This window comes from Trematomus bernacchii, unplaced genomic scaffold (assembly GCF_902827165.1).
Source record: "Trematomus bernacchii unplaced genomic scaffold, fTreBer1.1, whole genome shotgun sequence".
Classification (NCBI taxonomy): domain Eukaryota; kingdom Metazoa; phylum Chordata; class Actinopteri; order Perciformes; family Nototheniidae; genus Trematomus; species Trematomus bernacchii.
In genome coordinates this window covers 123,213-141,938 of record NW_022987873.1, presented here as the reverse complement: position 1 = coordinate 141,938, position 18,726 = coordinate 123,213, and the positions used below count along the sequence as shown (strand labels likewise).

Genomic DNA, 18,726 nt, shown 5'->3' with positions numbered 1-18,726 from the left:
GTGTGCTGCGGGAACCTGTGGGATTGGAGAAACACTCTCATCTGGCTCAAAAGCATCAAAGTCCAGGTCGAGGAGAGATTCTCCTGGTCGTTCGTTGGGCTGCGGACAACACAAACAGCAGGTCAACAGGGGGGGGGGGGGTTTAAGTACACTTATGGCGCATTTCCACTACAGCTCGGAGCTCGCTTTAAGCGTGCCGTGCCCGGCCCGTTTTTGGTTGCGTTTCCACTTAGCGTAGTACCAGCTAGCGGGTACTATTTCACAGTTTTTCTGGCCCCATAAAATCGAGGTTCTTTCCAGGCCAACCACCAGGCTGAGTCGGGCTGAGTTTGCTGAACTAGAGAGAGCATCGCTGGCAAGGGGGCTACAACTACAACAAGATGGACATATTTGACCGTGATTTAATTGTAATACACGTTTCAAAATGATGCCGAAGTAACAACATACTGATACCGGTTAGTAAAAACCATGAATTAATGCTTTGACAAGTCTGCAGACAGACGGCAGGAGAAACACCTTTTAAAATGCGTGTTTTCTAGATGGAGATCACAGACAGTCTGTGGTTTGTACTTGTTTAACTTTTGTCTAGTTTCTGAACAGATATGAGGAGCTGTGAGCTCTGAGTGCTAACAGCTAACGGCTAATGTTGTTTCTGTGGTTCTCATTGAAGATGACGTCACGGCTCCGCCTACACTGCGTTACTATAGATACTGCCCCAGCTACTAAACTGTAATGGAAACGCAGCATAAAGTGAGCCAGTCCTAACGAGGCCTAACGAGGCCTAGCCATACCGAGTGAGGCCGGGCGAGGCCCTGTAGTGGAAATGCGCCATTAGTATGACCGCTCTGCTGAAGGACTGACCTGCGACGGTGTCGGTGCCGGTAAGAACTCCCCTCCAAACAGGTCGATGATCTGCTCCTCTGCCACTTCCTTGGTCGGTGTGGCCTTCGGTTGTGGGGGCACCGGCGGACCCTTTCTCAGCTGCAGAAACACAACACAAGGCGTCAGCTGATCGCCTGGAGCAGCAGGGAAGAGAACCGAAGAAAACACACGGGATGACACGGACCAAGAGATACAGATCTTCAGGGAGTCTGGGATTATCATTCACTCATTCACTCATTCACTCATTCACTCATTCACTCATTCACTCTGTTGTGTGTCGTTGGTGTTTTGGTGTCTGCGGTCAATGCGTTGCTAATGCTAACCAGCTAACTGTGAGTGCCGGTGTTGTTTGTTAAAGTTGTATTGATTCTAGTCAGGGGGACAGCAGTGTTTTCTGCCCCGCACTTACCTGTCCAGGTAACCCCCCCATCCCCAGACTGCAGCTTCATTTACTCCTGATGACTTCTCTAAATAATGACACCCCTAAAGTTCACTGTGGCCGAGCAGCATCATATGCACTTCATGTGGAGGGCATCACTCGTATATATATATATATATATAGTCACATATGTACTCACCCATGTATACACCTACGTCACATACACACACACACATATTTGTCCAAATGCATCTGACAAACATGTAAAGGCAACAGGTAACTACTGGACACTGTACTCCTATGTGTTTGCAACTTATAAATAACGTATATCATGTACCTAATGTATGTATGATTATATATAACGTATATAACATATATCATGTGGATATTGTGTGTAGTACAGTATATAACCTCTGTGGTGTTATATACCCTCTCACAGACGGGACAGCAGGTTCACTCACCAGATTACAGACAAGTGTGCGGCAAAGAAAAACAGAGAGTTACTGTGAAGTCAGAAATACAGAAACACAAACATCATCTTCATCACACACACATCATCTTCATCACACACACATCCTCTTCATCACACACACATTCTCTTCATAGCACACACATCATCTTCATCACATACACATCCTCTTCATCACACACACATCATCTTTATCACACACACATCATCTTCATGAGCTTAAAACTACATATCCCATGATTCCAGAGCAACAGTTCTACCTGTGGTGTCAGTGATTCAGGATCAGGTCTACCTGTGGTGTCAGTGATTCAGGATCAGGTCTACCTGTATGGGGGATTTGGGCCGTGGGGGTCCAGGGGAAACAGGGCGCAGCATGTGGTTGGAGCTGACGTCGGGGCTCTCCGGCGGGCTCTCGTCCTCTGGAGGTGAAGGGGTTCTGGCGAGTCTCAGCGGTCCTGAGTCGCTGCAGGTCCAGACAGAATCATGTCAGGTGAATCTGAACTTTAGTCTTCATGTATGAGCAGTCCATTATTAGACAGGCACACAAAATGGTGTCTGATCCCACCCCCAAATTCTCCACCGAGACCTCCAGCTCCTCTTCTGGTAGAAGATTCAGGGTTCCCAAGAGCAGGCTGAACCGCTATAAGCACTCATTCCTGCCTACACTATGTCCATTGAGCTTCTTAAGTATATACTCTTAAGTGTTGGCCATGAGGGTTGTGCAATGCAATAGGTCGCCATTGTCAGTATGTGCGTCTGTGTATTGTGTTTGTTCAAACGGTGCATGAGTGATGATATGTGTATGTCTTTTAATGTGTATTATGTTTGAATATGTAAATGTATGCGGAACTGCAGGACGGAGTCCAGAACAAATCTCCTTACGGGGACAATAAAGTATATCGTATCGTATGTGGAAAATGAACTCCACTGAGGGACTGAAGTCTATGAAACCAATTATCAACAAGCTCCCATTCTTGAATAAAATACAATCATAATGAGGTCCAACACTTTGAAAGACTGCTAAAGACAAGAAGGGGGTCTGACCTGGGGGCTCCTTGGATGGTGAACATCTTGTCAGAGTGCTGCTCGGCCAGCTGCGTCATCACCTCGTACAGCTGCCGGCACACCTGCAGAGAAACACAGGTGAGTCCTTTGCGCAGGTAACGTGATGTCACACAGAGATACAGGTGAGTCCTCTACGCAGGTAACGCGATGTCACACAGAGATACAGGTGAGTCACTCTGCAGGTAACGTGATGTCACAGAGATACAGGTGAGTCCTCTGCAGGTAACGTGATGTCACACAGAGATACAGGTGAGTCACTCTGCAGGTAACGTGATGTCACAGAGATACAGGTGAGTCCTCTGCAGGTAACGTGATGTCACACAGAGATACAGGTGAGTCCTCTGCAGGTAACGTGATGTCACACAGAGATACAGGTGAGTCCTCTGCAGGTAATGTGATGTCACACAGAGATACAGGTGAGTCCTCTGCAGGTAATGTGATGTCACACAGAGATACAGGTGAGTCCTCTGCAGGTAATGTGATGTCACACAGAGATACAGGTGAGTCCTCTGCAGGTAATGTGATGTCACAGAGATACAGGTGAGTCCTCTACGCAGGTAACGTGATGTCACAGAGATACAGGTGAGTCCTCTGCAGGTAATGTGATGTCACAGAGATACAGGTGAGTCCTCTGCAGGTAATGTGATGTCACAGAGATACAGGTGAGTCCTCTGCAGGTAATGTGATGTCACACAGAGATACAGGTGAGGAACACAGATACCAGGTACCCCCCCCCCCCCCCCTCACCAGAGAGATCTCGCGGTGGAACTTGGCTTCCAGGTTAGTGACACTCTTGAAGGTGCTGATGTAGAATCCCACCCGGCTGCAGGGTGACAGGAAACACTGGTTATCAGTTATTGCATCACCTGTTGTGGGACAGTGTGCATGAGACACACCAGGTGTGCATGAGACACACCAGGTGTGCCTGAGACTCACCAGGTGTGCCTGAGACTCACCAGGTGTGCCTGAGACTCACCAGGTGTGCATGAGACACACCAGGTGTGCATGAGACTCACCAGGTGTGCCTGAGACTCACCAGGTGTGCATGAGACTCACCAGGTGTGCATGAGACACACCAGGTGTGCCTGAGACTCACCAGGTGTGCATGAGACTCACCAGGTGTGCATGAGACACACCAGGTGTGCCTGAGACTCACCAGGTGTGCATGAGACTCACCAGGTGTGCATGAGACACACCAGGTGTGCCTGAGACTCACCAGGTGTGCATGAGACACACCAGGTGTGCATGAGACACACCAGGTGTGCCTGAGACTCACCAGGTGTGCATGAGACTCACCAGGTGTGCCTGAGACTCACCAGGTGTGCCTGAGACTCACCAGGTGTGCATGAGACACACCAGGTGTGCCTGAGACTCACCAGGTGTGCATGAGACACACCAGGTGTGCCTGAGACTCACCAGGTGTGCATGAGACTCACCAGGTGTGCCTGAGACTCACCAGGTGTGCCTGAGACTCACCAGGTTTGCCTGAGACTCACCAGGTGTGCATGAGACTCTCACCAGGTGTGTCTGAGACTCACCAGGTCTGCGTGAGACTAGCCAGGAGTGCCTGAGACTCACTAGGTGTGCATGAGACTCACCTGTCCCACAGAGAGGGCAGCTCGTCCTGCAGACCAACGTCCAGCTCATCGAACACCTTCTGAGCCTTCTTCAGCTCGTCGTCCGCCTGAAACAGAGACACGAGTTACAGAAGAACATCTCACACCTCCATCATCTTCCTCACACCTTCATCATCTTCATCTTCCTCACATCTGAGCACACCTTCATCATCTTCCTCAGCCTGAGCTCACCTTCATCATCTCCCTCACACCTGAGCTAACCTTCATCATCTTCCTCACACCTGAGCTCACCTTCATCATCTCCCTCACACCTGAGCTAACCTTCATCATCTTCCTCACACCTGAGCTCACCTTCATCATCTTCCTCACACCTGAGCTCACCTTCATCATCTTCCTCACACCTGATCTCACCTTTATCATCTTCCGGTCACTCTTCATCCCGGACAGCGCCAGGGTCTCCACATGGTGTCGGGCGCTGTCATAGTCGATCAGTTTCCGGCTTCTCTTGGCCACGCGAGTCTGAAAGGTCCCGGGGTTCAGGTTTAGAGAAGTTCAGGTTTAGACAGGTTCAGGTTTAGAGAGGGTCAGGGTTAGAAGAGTTCAGGTTTAGAGAGGTTCAGGTTTAGAGAAGTTCAGGTTTAGAGAAGTTCAGGTTTAGAGAAGTTCAGGTTTAGAGAGGTTCAAGGTTAGAGAAGTTCAGGTTTAGAGAGGTTCAGGTTTAGAGAGGTTCAAGGTTAGAGAAGTTCAGGTTTACAGAGGGTCAGGTTTAGAGAGGTTCAGGTTTACAGAGGGTCAGGTTTAGAGAAGTTCAGGTTTACAGAGGGTCAGGTTTAGAGAAGTTCAGGTTTACAGAGGGTCAGGTTTAGAGAGGGTCAGGTTTAAAGAAGTTCAGGTTTAGAGAGGGTCAGGTTTAGAGAGGGTCAGGTTTAAAGAAGTTCAGGTTTAGAGAGGGTCAGGTTTAGAGAGGGTCAGGTTTAGAGAGGGTCAGGTTTAGGTTCAGCTTTAGAGAGGTTCAGGTTTACAGAGGGTCAGGTTTAGAGAGGTTCAGGTTTAGAGAGGGTCAGGTTAAGAGAAGTTCAGGTTTAGGTTCAGGACTTACTCTGAGGTCTGGGAACTGCACAAGATACTCATCCAGGTTCAAAAGCGTTGAGTCCACCAGCTTGTTATGGAAATCCTCCCACATGGCATCGCAGTCCTTCAGAAACACAACAAATCTGTTGTCATAGCGACACATACAAATGTACAATCTACAAAGCCGTGTTCACATTGGTCCAGCAGGCTCTTAGTCCCTCCTGCTGCTGGCACTATTTTCTCCAAGTACATGTTGCATTTTATTCTGGTCGGACAGTGGAGTTTACATGTTTCTCTGTTTTTTTTTTTTTTCTCTCTCTCTCTCTCTCTCTCTCTCTCTCTCTCTCTCTCTCTCTCTCTCTCTCTCTCTCTCTCTCTCTCTCTCTCTCTCTCTCTCTCTCTCTCTATCTCTCTCTCTCTGTCCCCCCTAGAGGAGGTGAGGTCCGCCCCCCACTCATAAAAAATAGCACTTTACCCCTGCCTATATGCCGTGAGCTGATTATCGAGCCTTCATTGTAACAGTGTACTGTGCGTGTGCGTGTGGGGAGTGTTGCAGTAGAACATTCCACTGTAGCGCCGCGGCCGCCGCCACTGTGGGCTAAGCCCCGAATGTTTCAGGTCCAGGCGACGCCCCTGTGGGCTAAGCCCCGAATGTTTTCAGGTCCAGGCGACGCCCCTGGAGTTAGCTATGATTGAGGTTTCGTTTATGCATAGGGTAGATTCTTTTAATTACATTTCCTTTTTTGTTTTGTGCATTTTTTACATTTTGGATTTGCTTTGCGAGCTATTTTTAGAACATGCCCCGCGGGCGACTCACGTTGCCCCTGCGGGCGACTAAGTGCCCGCGGGCACCGTGTTGGCTACCCCTGCTTTAGATGCTGTAGGTGTGTGTGGTACAGTGTGTGGTGTAGGTGTGTGTGGTGCAGTGTGTGCGTAGATGCAGCGGACAGACAGGTCTCAGTTGGTTTGGTGTCCTCTGCTTACTTGTAATACTTGTAAATAAAACTTTTGGCCCCGTAATTTATTTCCCTCATTGTAGCGACCAGAGAGGGGAGAGGGGGGGGGGGGGGGATATATCCAATCTCTGATAGTGTTACGTTATTATGAGAGTGCTCTCATACTTGTTTGATTCTGAAATTGTATATATTTATATAAATATATGTGTGTGTATATGTCATATGTAAGTCATCATGAACACAGTTCTGTCCATCAGACAGAGTGCTGTGCCTCCTGTCATCATTAATTTAGGAGACGTGTGGCGCAGTGGATAGAGCGTTGGTGTTCGGATCGAGGGAGCACAGGTTCAAACCCCACTGCAGTCAGCATGTCGTTGTGTCCCTGAGACACTTCACCCCAAATTGCTCCTGTGGGGATTGCCCACAGTATGTAAGTCGCTTTGGATAAAAGCGTCTAACAAGTGACATGTAATGTCATGTAATGGACGTCTCTTTAAAATGACTGCTCAGAGGAGAGGATTTCTCATTTCTCTAACCGCCTGCTGCTTCCCCTCCTCTCTCCTCGGTTCGACTCCTCCGCTCGCATCTCCTGTGGGCGGGACTAAGACACGAGGATAGGAGTCGAGGAGGGGAAGTAGAGAAATGAGAAAGGGCCCTGGTGCATTCTGAAGACGAGCTGTTGTCAGTAGGAGATCTCAGGACTCTTACCTTCCCGATGACCATGACGTCATCTTTGCCGTGCCAGTCGGGCTCGTAGACTTCGTGCAGAGACTGCGTCAGGTTGATGGAGGCCTGCTGCATCCCTGACACACACTCAGGGTGTTAGTTTATTATTGTTATTAACATTAATACATATGATGATGAGGGGACAGTCCGGCAGTGGCTCAGTCAGTAGGGACTGGGAGCCGTAGGGTCGCCGCTTCAAGTCCCCGAACAGAACTAAATATGGAGTGTGGACTGCTACTTGGAGAGGTCCCAGTTCACCTCCTGGGCCCTGCCGTGGTGCCCTTGAGCAAGGCACCGGACATGATTATTATCGTTATTCACATGAATACATATGATGATGAGGGGACAGACACACTCAGGGTGTTAGTTTATTATAACACATTATGATGTGTGATACAAAAGGAGCCTCACCTTTAATGGCCGCCATGTAGGCCTTCATCTCCCTCTGCAGCCGAGAGCCTTCAGACTGACAGACAGAGAAAACATGAAATCACATGTCACTGTTTCATCAGCATTCATGTGTGGCCCCCTGCGGAGGGGCCGATGCATGTGGCTGCATGTGCATCTATAATAATAATGATGAATCGATATATAATATCATATCTATATAACCCTGTGTTTGTTTGTCTCACCTCCTGCCTCCTGAAGTTGACGACCACCTGCTCAAACTGCTCATCTTTGGTCTCGTCTGCCTTCCCCAGTTTCTGCAGCACCTGGAAACAGAACCATAACTGCTGATTAAAGACGTTCATTTCAAGCCTTTATTTATCCAGGTTGTATCCCATTGAGATCATTGATCTCTTTTTCAAGGGAGACCAGAGGCCTGTACTACGAAGCCGGATGTTCTCTTAGCTAACTTCAGGGAAATCTCTGGCTTTCCGGTCCTACGACGCTGGTTCTCTTTTTAGCGGGCTAGATTTCCATGGTAACTTATGCTGAGCGGCAAACCTGCTCCGGAGCAGGTTAGGTGGCAGGCTAAGAGATCAACTCAGTGAAAGCACCGCCTGCTGACCAATCAGAGCTCAGTGTGCAGAGTTTAAAGCGATCAAGTCATATTACAGGATAGAGGAAATACAGAAAAACTGCCGTTGCAGGAAAGACGGCCGGCAAAAATCAACTGACTGTGTGAACGTGAACATTAATAGAATATCCCCTCCCATCTTCAGAGCAATCTGACTATTATAACATTAGCGTTAAGAAAGCTTACTTAAATATCTGCCACAACATAAGTAACCGGATCAGAGTAACATTAAGTACAGTCCGCGGCACTGTGAGTGCAGACGTCGATGTGTCCCATTATCATTCATATCATATCACATCATAATGTATCATATATCTCCTTATCTGAGTCAGCTGAGCCGTATCTGGCCGTGCAACACTCACAGTGTCACATACTGTATGCAGAAGTATTATTTTAAGCAACACATTAAGTTGATGAAACACTCGAGTCAAATGTAATTAAAGTCAGATCGTGTCTTGGACGGGGCAGTGATATCATAAACCTGTTAATGTACGCATTCAAACACTTTCTCTGTTACCAGCTGTATTCACCTTGCAGGTGCAGCTATGTGGCTTTGATCCTGGATAAAGTGTTTAAGTCATGGATGTTTAAAGTTTAACTTCTTCATATTTGACTAATATTATAGTTCACTTTTCATTCAGGAAGTATGACGCTGCGCTGTCAGTACGCTTGTCCATGTTTGTGATTGGTTGAATGCTCCAGATACCACCCCTTTCATGTGAACGCACACCTAACTAGATAGGACACGGCTGGCTTGAGCGATCCACTTGATAACCAGCGTCGTAGTACAGCTTAGCGAGAGCGCGTATGTTTTGGATTGGGCCAACTGGCTAACTCAGACATATCCAGGTTAGGTTGAACCAGCTTCGTAGTACAGGCCTCTGCTCAAGTAGGTTCCACATGAAACATAAACATAAACAGAACAACAAAAGGACATCATACAGCATCATTACAGGGATTACAGTTTACATACTATCCACATGCACAGGTACCAACAGCTTCCGATTGAGTAGCATCCAACCGAGCTTTCAAAACATTTAGTGGCACCAGATTGCTCAGTTTCCATTTTAATTGCAGACTATTCCAGGACAGTGGAGCTGCGCATCTAAATGCTATCTTCCCTAAGACAGTCCTAGCAGTTGGCACATTTAATAAAACCACAGCATGCGATCTCAGGCAGTAGCCACTTACAATTCGCCGTGAGATCAGGGAGCAGATGTAGGATGGAAGTTTCCCTAACATGGCTTTATATATAAAAATGTACCAGTGACTGAGCCTCCGTACAGTTAGTGAAGGCAGACCAGCCCTTGCATACAGGGTACAGTGATGGGTTAATGCTTTACAGTTTGTCACAAATCTCAGTGCACTGTGATACGCAGCATCTAACTTGACCAGGCAATGGGCAGGTGCATTCATATAGATCAGATCACCATAGTCCAGCACAGGTCAAAAGGTCACAGAGCCTTTTCCTGGCCTCAAGTGAGAAACAGGACTTGTTTCTGAAAAAGAAACCTAGTCTAACCCTCAGCTTTTAAGCAGATTAATGACCTGAAGTTTAAAAGTGAGACAATCATCAAGCCAGATACCAAGGTATTTATAACAGCTAACCACTTGGAGTACTTGTCCTTGCATAGTAACAATATCTAAAACAGGCTCTGGTGTCTTTTTAGCTTTTGAAAAGAGCATTACTTTGGTTTTATCAACATTTAAAAGAAGCTTAAGTTCAGAGAGCTGAGTCTGAATAATGTTAAAAACAGCCTGTAATTTAACAACAGCCTCCTTAATGGAGGGACCTGCACAGTACATCACGGTATCATCCACATCAAAATGCAAAGTAGCATCATCCACATTTTCACCTAAACTATTGATGTAGATGGAGAATAAAAGTGGACCTAAAACAGAACCTTGAGGAACACCATTAGCAATGTTTAACCACTCAGAAGACAGCCCATCAAAGTGAACACATTGGGACCTTTCAGAGAGGTAGTTCACAAACCACCCACTGCATGGCTGGATAAGCCAATACTGAGTAGCCTCTGCTTCAAGATGTGATGATCGATGGTATCAAACGCTTTAGAAAGGTCAATAAATAGAGCTGCACAGCTCTGCTTATTATCTAAAATACTTATAATGTCATTCACCACTTTCATTGTGGCAGTGATGGTGCTATGTTGCTTTCTGAAGCCTGACTGATGTTTAGACAGGATGTCATTTGTACATAAAAACACCTTTACCTGTTCACTCACTAGGCGTTCATGAACCTTAGCCAGAACTGATAATTTAGAGATGGGCCTATAATTATTTAATAAAGTGGCCTCCCCACCTTTCAGTAAAGGCAGGACATACGCTGACTTCCATACTTTAGGAATTGTGTTTGTGCTGAGGGAGAGGTTAAAAAGAGTAGTGAGAGGTGGAGCAATAAAATCTGCAGCTATCTTTAAAAAGAAAGGTTCTACGTTGTCCGGGCCGGCCGGTTTCTTAGAAACCATTACTTCTATGTTGTCAATAAATCTAACCGCAGCTTCCTGTGCAGACAGGAAGTCAACAGACACTAAGATACCACTGTGTCAGGCCTCGGTTTATTAAAGTAAATCCTTTGAGCGAAGCAGAAAACACATCTCTGAAACACAAAGCTATGAGCCAGCTTTAATATTTAACGGCGTTTAGAATTTCACCCGCTGGTGTCAGGTTCTGGTTCTGGACAGAAGAGAGGTCGAGCATACGTTCCAGCAACACGTTCCAGCAACACGTTCCAGCAACACGTTCCAGCAACACAGCAACACGTTCCAGCAACACAGCAACACGTTCCAGCAACACAGCAACACGTTCCAGCAACACGTTCCAGCAACACAGCAACACGTTCCAGCAACACAGCAACACGTTCCAGCAACACGTTCCAGCAACACGTTCCAGCAACACAGCAACACGTTCCAGCAACACGTTCCAGCAACACAGCAACACGTTCCAGCAACACGTTCCAGCAACACAGCAACACTTTCCAGCAACACAGCAACACGTTCCAGCAACACAGCAACACGTTCCAGCAACACTTTCCAGCAACACAGCAACACGTTCCAGCAACACAGCAACACGTTCCAGCAACACAGCAACACGTTCCAGCAACACTTTCCAGCAACACGTTCCAGCAACACAGCAACACGTTCCAGCAACACAGCAACACGTTCCAGCAACACTTTCCAGCAACACGTTCCAGCAACACAGCAACACGTTCCAGCAACACGTTCCAGCAACACGTTCCAGCAACACAGCAACACGTTCCAGCAACACGTTCCAGCAACACGTTCCAGCAACACGTTCCAGCAACACTTTCCAGCAACACGTTCCAGCAACACGTTCCAGCAACACGTTCCAGCAACACGTTCCAGCAACACAGCAACACGTTCCAGCAACACAGCAACACGTTCCAGCAACACGTTCCAGCAACACGTTCCAGCAACACGTTCCAGTAATTTAGGATTTCTGCCCATATAAGGATATCATACCAATCAACGGACAGGTCTCCCTGTCCAATCAGAACTAGGTAATGTTCTCCCTATCCAATCAGAACCAGGTAGTGTTCTCCGTGTCCAATCAGAACCAGGTAGTGTTCTACGTGTCCAGTCAGAACCAGGTAATGTTCTCCCTGTCCAATCAGAACCAGGTAGTGTTCTCCGTGTCCAGTCAGAACCAGGTAGTGTTCTCCGTGTCCAATCAGAACCGGGTAGTGTTCTCCGTGTCCAGTCAGAACCAGGTAATGTTCTCCCTGTCCAGTCAGAACCAGGTAATGGTCTCCCTGTCCAATCAGAACCGGGTAGTGTTCTACGTGTCCAATCAGAACCAGGTAGTGTTCTCCCTGTCCAATCAGAACCAGGTAGTGTTCTCCGTGTCCAATCAGAACCGGGTAGTGTTCTACGTGTCCAATCAGAACCAGGTAGTGTTCTCCCTGTCCAATCAGAACCAGGTAGTGTTCTCCGTGTCCAGTCAGAACCAGGTAATGTTCTCCGTGTCCAGTCAGAACCAGGTAATGTTCTCCCTGTCCAATCAGAACCAGGTAGTGTTCTCCATAGATATATATAAACACTAGATGGCTCATGGGAGATTTTCCAGCGTAGCTCACTGGCCGCCATCTTGCTACAGTCAACAGCTACTCTGGAACGCGCTATGGTAGCTGTTGTAAGGCGAGTGATCTGCACAAAAATACTCTTAACTCGCTGAAATCTTGACTGATTTACAAACGGTTTGGTTTATTATAAACATTATTAGCATGGCTATGATACAGGATGCTTAGACATGTTGAAATTGCAGCTTTTATTTGTGTATGTGGCAGAGTTCCCGTTAGAATATTTGTTTGCTGGTCAACATGTCCGTTAAAGTTGAAATCTTCCGGACAAAATGAGAAAAGTGCCGGTCAAAGGTCTTCTTTGTTATTTATTGAGCTTTAAAACAAATTGATATGATTCGATATTAAACAAACTAATTATAGTAGATAAACTACATTATTCAAAAGTGTACAGTAACTTATAACACGGGAATAATAAACGGAGCGCTCTCTCTCTCTCCTGACAGCCCGTCAGTATCATGCAGCTCGCGGATCCAGTAATGAGTGACCCGACAGTAAACTAAACATATCTATAACTAGTTTAGGTAGTTTGAGAGGTAATTAAAATAGCTACGTGATGTTCTAACCTGAAGTGTGTGTTGCTCTGCTCACCGCTGCAGGTGATCATGCAGAGCTGCGTGTCGACTCGTCAGCAGCAGCTGATCTCTCTCTCCCGTCAGATTAGACTTTACTCGCGTTTATGTCCATATCGATCAGATCTAGCTGGTTCTAGCTAATGATATGACTACCTGCTTGTTAAAAGATGGCTAATAACAAGAGGCTGTGAGTGAGACCTAGTATTACAAAGTTGACCCAGCAACTTTACACCAGTGGGAGAGGCATAACTGCTCTTTCTTTTCAACATAACTTAAGTTACACATGATTTCTTCCAAGTGGTTTGGCTTGTTAAAAACATCTTACATTTTAGATACATTATGATACAGGAAATTGCTGGCTTTGTGTTTACAGAAGTACCTGACTATGCCGGACTTTTGTGCAGCCTACGGATGCTCTAATCGCCGCAGTCTGGAAACAAGAACCCGTGGAATCACCTTTCACGTGTAAGATATGACAATATTATGACTATAATTAGGATAATCGTTAATTACTTAGTGGATGTATGTACATTACAAGTCCTGCTACACAGGATCAGTGGGGCTATGTGAGATAATAGTATTGCAAGATTGTTGTTGACCCAGCCTCTCTAGAATATGTTGCTACCATTTCTTTACACAATTATTTAATGTTTCTTTTGGACACCTTTTTTATAACTCTTAGTGTGGGTGTCTTATTCTTAAAGTATACATTACATACATACATACATACATACATACATACATACATACATACATACATACATACATACATACATACATACATACATACATACATACATACATACATACAATTACCCCAAAAATATGATAATTTCGGTGTGTATTTTTGTCCTTACCCTTAATGTTAAAGGAAAGAAGGGAGGAAAATGTTGACAATAATTTATATATCTGGCTACCTTTCTCATGTTTTTAAGGTTTCCCAAAACCGGAGAGAGGAGGAGGCAGTGGGAACTCGCCCTAAGAAGGGACGGTTTTGTTTCCTCTAGCAGGACACTGCTCTGCAGTGAGCACTTCAGTTGTGAGGACTTTGACAGGACGGGGCAGACTGTCCGGCTTAAAGATGGTGTTGTGCCAACAGTATTCAACTTCCCAGCTCATCTTCAAAGGGTATGTGTATCATTGGCCAACAAGAATTCAAGGTGTATAAGATTGATATATAAATATGTGATTAAATGTCACACTTTAGTTTTTCTTTCTGCAAGTTTAGGAATAAATAATGTGTTGTGTATTACAGCACATTTTAAACACTCAAAATGTCTTTAATTATGTTTATTTTAGCCGGAAGCAACAAGAAGCACAACCACTTCTAGAAGAGCGGAAGATGAACCTCAGCCTAATGTTGTGAGTATTCTGAATGTGGCCAAGACCAGAGAGATGGTCATTGATTTCAGGAGGGTGAGGACGTCTCCTCTGCCCCTGTGCATTCTGGGAGAGGATGTGGCTGTTGTGGAGGACTACAAATACCTGGGAGTGCACTTATGGCGCATTTCCACTACAGCGCGGAGCTCGCTTTAAGCGTGCCGTGTCGTGCCGTGCCCGTTTTTGGTTGCGCTTCCACTAGACCTAGTCACGGCCCGGCCCGGGGCCACTTTTTCACCTCTTTTCTGGCCCGACAAAATTGTGGTTCTATCGGGGCCAACAAACAGGGCTGAGTCGGGCTGAGTATGCTAAACTAGAGAGAGGAGCGCTGGCAAGGGGGCTACAACTACAACAAGATGGACATATTTGACCGTGATTTAATTGTAATACACGTTTCTAAATGATGAAGTAACAACATACTGATACCGGTTAGTAAAAACCATGAATTAATGCTTTGTCAAGTCTGCAGACAGACGGCAGGAGAAACACCTTTTAAAATGCGTGTTTTCTAAATAGAGATTGGCTAAGCTAACGCAGTATATGCTCCGACCGTCCACACTCACAACAACGGCCTATACAGACATAAATAAAGCAGCGACTGTATTCTCCATGACACAGGCAGTCTGTGGTTTGTACTTGTTTAACTTCTGTCTAGTTTCTGAACAGATATGAGGAGCTGTGAGCTCTGAGTGCTAACAGCTAACGGCTGTGTTGTTTTTCTGGGGTTCTCATTGAAGATGACGTCACGGCTCCGCCTACACTGCGTTACTATAGTAACTACCCCAGTTCCTAAACTGTAATGGAAATGCGCCATAAAGTGAGCCAGTCCTAACGAGGCCTAGCCATACCGAGCGGGGCCGAGGCCGACCGTGTAGTGGAAATGCGCCATTAGACAATGGGCTGAACTGGAGGATCAACACTGACGCTGTGCACAAGAAGGGGATGAGCAGACTCTATTTTCTGAGGAAGCTGAGATCCTTCCACGTATGCAGTAAGATGCTGGAGATCTTCTACCAGTCTGTTGTGGCTAGTGCACTCTTCTTTGCTGCGGTCTGCTGGGGGGGCAGCATCAGAGCCGTCGTATAATGTATATGTATTGTATCATATATTGTATGTATATAATGTATTTATTAAATCTTCATGTTCCATGATGGGCCTCACCACCTTCAGTCACAGGTACTGGCTCCTCGATTGTCCTTACACTCTCTGTCTCTCACCCTAAAACCAGACCCTTTCTTTTTAGACTAAAATGTCGGGTATCTCTAGGGTCCGTTTGGTGTTGTTGTCTCATATAACCCGTTTAAACCATGCCATTCAGCCAAATATATTACAACCTTCTCCAATAAATAAGTGTGTTATAACTTAAGCAGTTGGGCCTACCACGCTCGGCCAAAGAAAGACTTGGCAGCATCTCAGCTTCAAATAGGCCTGTAGTTAAAAACTTTGGTCAGTTGTTACACCCACTTGTCGTCTATGATTTATTGTGTTTTGCACTTTAACCACATTAGGAAAATCGCCCAAAGAAGGACCTAATTATAATTTCTGTCATAGCAAAGGTCATGCCTGCTAAACATATGTCATTAATGTTACTTTAATGAACCTTTCCTGTTGCTTCAGCATATGAAACTTTGTATCTCTCTACCTCCTTTCTTCACAGCCCTGATACGCAGCACTATGTTCCCCACATATGTTTATGTTTGCTCAGTCTGTCTAATAAACCCATAAAATGGTTGTGAAAGAATACCAAAGCTGAGGCTGGACGATGATTGACTGTTGGTGTGCCATGTGTCACCGTGTGTCTTATTGGTTTTGTGTTATACTGTATTTTATTGTGTGCAGCTGGCCCTTATCTCCAAGACACATTTAAAACAAAATAACCTTGAACCTTGAAGCCCCATCTCTCCCAACCTGCCCCTGCTTCCTACAGTACATCCCCTCCACACCACACCAAGTTGTTCTTCTTAATAATAATACATTTATTTTGGGGGGCCGCCTTTCATAACACCCAAGGACACCTTACAGGGCATAGGGGCAATATAGGGAACAATTAAAACAGTGGATTTAGTGAGATATCAGCCGGGGTAAGACAAGACAAACAGTAAATGGACTACAGAAGGACACAAAAGGACACAGGGTACAGTTTATATTATTCTTGGGCTTTTTTCGACTACAAGAACTCAGCGCACCGTGCTGTGAAGTGGTAACGTATTTCAAAGGTTCTGGATTTGTTTACAAATCTAGAAACTAAATACAAAACTAAGACGATATGAAGATCTCATGTCAAAAATAATTGTGATAAATGAGACAACTGGCCTGTCTGTGAGCTCATTTTATGTTGGTTTGGTTCTTCTGATAAAGGTGTGAATATCTAAATAATATACCACCATATGCTATTGTCATTAGTTGTGTCCCTGTTCTTCAAGCTAAGGCATTGCTAAATTAACAACTCTTGGCTTACAGAGTGGTAACATGACACCGATTTTTATATATAAAATATAAATATATTTTAATTTTATAATTTATTTTAAATATTAACAATATAATAAAATAAATGGAAATATATACACCGGCAAATATTTAATATAAATACCTTGTGTGTGTGTATAGCTATTGCTTTATCTGCTTAATGTTATTTTCATATGAAAGTCCATGATTATAAGTATGCAGTATCATAACTACATCTTTGATGTTTATAAAAAAACAAACCGTTTGAAAATTGGTTGAAAATTGAGCAAGCTATGGTTATTTAAATAGTAAACCATAATGTTATGAATGAGAGCACTGCCTGTAGCAAGATGGCGCCCATGTGGCAACGTCGGTCTCCATTGGCCAGCAGCGCGGGTGAGTCATCTAGTGTTTATATATATCTATGGTGTTCTCCCTGTCCAAACTGCATGCAGTTTGCTTTTGAAACTGGGACAAGAAAACAGCGGAGAAGTAACGGGGCAGAAACCCTCCTTTTTACGCAACGGTCCAGACATAGACATCAAACGTCAAAACATATTCAGTGTGCAGTTCCTTTGGCATGAGGGCAGGGGTATCTAGATACTTCCCAATGTTTGACATCATGAATTGTGCTACTTTTAAAGCAAGCAACAATGTTTTCAAATCTGTAATCAAAAAGGTCCGCAAAAACGCTATCGACCAATCAAATTGCCTGATTTGACTTGTCCGTTTTATAAATATATCTACATTTCGTCCGTTACGAAACAAACTAACAAAGCTTAAGATGGAAACATGTAAGGTTAACTTGGACCTCCGGGGGGGTCTCACTATGGAGGAGTGGATTGAGGGGGGGGGGGTCTCACTATGGAGGAGTGGATTGAGGAGTGCCTATCTCCAGAAAGCACCTAAACGACGACATGTAGAGCTACGTGAAGAGCAGGTAGACCAACTGGAAAGGTACCACCATTCAAAAGCTTTCTGATGCGGGTCTTGAAACAAAGCAGAGAAATGATGACCGTTAGTGGCCTCAGGTGAGAAAGCTCTCTCCAGAGCTACTGGAAGCCGAATCTCTGGGACCGGAGAAAGTGGAGCAATATTCTCTCCACGCCAAAGAACAGCCTAGAACAACCTCAGCCTATACAAGTAACCACGTAAGCCATGCTACTGATGCTGGACAGGTTTTCAGAGGCTGCACAATAAACAACAACATACACATGAATGTAAATAAATAGCCAAATAATGGATCAACGCTCTCTGTTTAATATGTTCGCTAGCTGTTAGTGTTGTTGCATAGCAACCACCTCGCACTATGTTTCGTGCAGAAGGCAATTTTATTTTGAACATCATTATTTACTAATAAAAACTATTTAAATTAGAGTGTGTATTTTTCTTTCATATTACCACACTTGGTAACCGTTTTATAAAAGCAATAGCCCTCACTTCGACGCCCCTTAGCTGTGATATAATGAGCATATACCACGGCCTGTCGTGAGCCATTGCTTAAATATAATATATTAGATCATGACTCAGCAGTATATCATAAATTGTGTAATAAGATCATCTATAATATAATGTAATAATATAATATATAATATAATATATTAGATCATGACTCAGCAGCATATAATGTGTAATAATGTAATGTAATGTAATAATAATATAGTATATAACGACAACACACTGATACTCTCAGCTATCAGGTGTCTGACGTCATCACGCCCCCCCCCCCCACCTTGGCTCAGGAGCGCGTCATTTATTTAAATATAAACTCAGAATATCTTTATATACATTTGATCATTCATCCGCATGACGTCATCACGAGGTGTTACTGAAGAGGTCGGTCTGTTCAGCCAATCACAACGCTCCGTCAGTTTATGATGATTTAACGGTTTTTACGGAGGTGAAATGAACGTATCGTGACGTCAGGCTCTCGGTATGGATCCGATGTTAATGAACAGCAGAGATGTCGATGAAATATATAATATAATATAGTATAATATATATAATATAGCCCTAACATATATGAGCAGAGAGAGAGGAGGCCCGCAGCGCATCCATCT

General features: G+C 44.9%; 1 protein-coding gene across 4 annotated transcripts in view; it reads right to left on the bottom strand.

Moving 5' to 3' along the window:
- The window catches only part of amph (amphiphysin), a 40,892-nt gene that overhangs the window by 21,965 nt on the left and 201 nt on the right, over positions 1 to 18,726 (bottom strand). For 3 of the 4 annotated variants that reach the window (XM_034113871.1, XM_034113873.1, XM_034113874.1), the window contains exons 2-12: positions 7,758 to 7,838; positions 7,537 to 7,591; positions 7,108 to 7,202; positions 5,472 to 5,567; positions 4,784 to 4,891; positions 4,394 to 4,479; positions 3,543 to 3,618; positions 2,775 to 2,857; positions 2,055 to 2,193; positions 862 to 981; positions 16 to 99 (exon numbers count right to left, since the gene is read on the bottom strand). In XM_034113871.1, coding sequence (XP_033969762.1) covers positions 16 to 99; positions 862 to 981; positions 2,055 to 2,193; positions 2,775 to 2,857; positions 3,543 to 3,618; positions 4,394 to 4,479; positions 4,784 to 4,891; positions 5,472 to 5,567; positions 7,108 to 7,202; positions 7,537 to 7,591; positions 7,758 to 7,838 — 1,023 coding nt within the window. The remainder of the gene's footprint in view (positions 1 to 15; positions 100 to 861; positions 982 to 2,054; positions 2,194 to 2,774; positions 2,858 to 3,542; positions 3,619 to 4,393; positions 4,480 to 4,783; positions 4,892 to 5,471; positions 5,568 to 7,107; positions 7,203 to 7,536; positions 7,592 to 7,757; positions 7,839 to 18,726) is intronic. The other variant, XM_034113872.1, reaches the window with a different exon arrangement.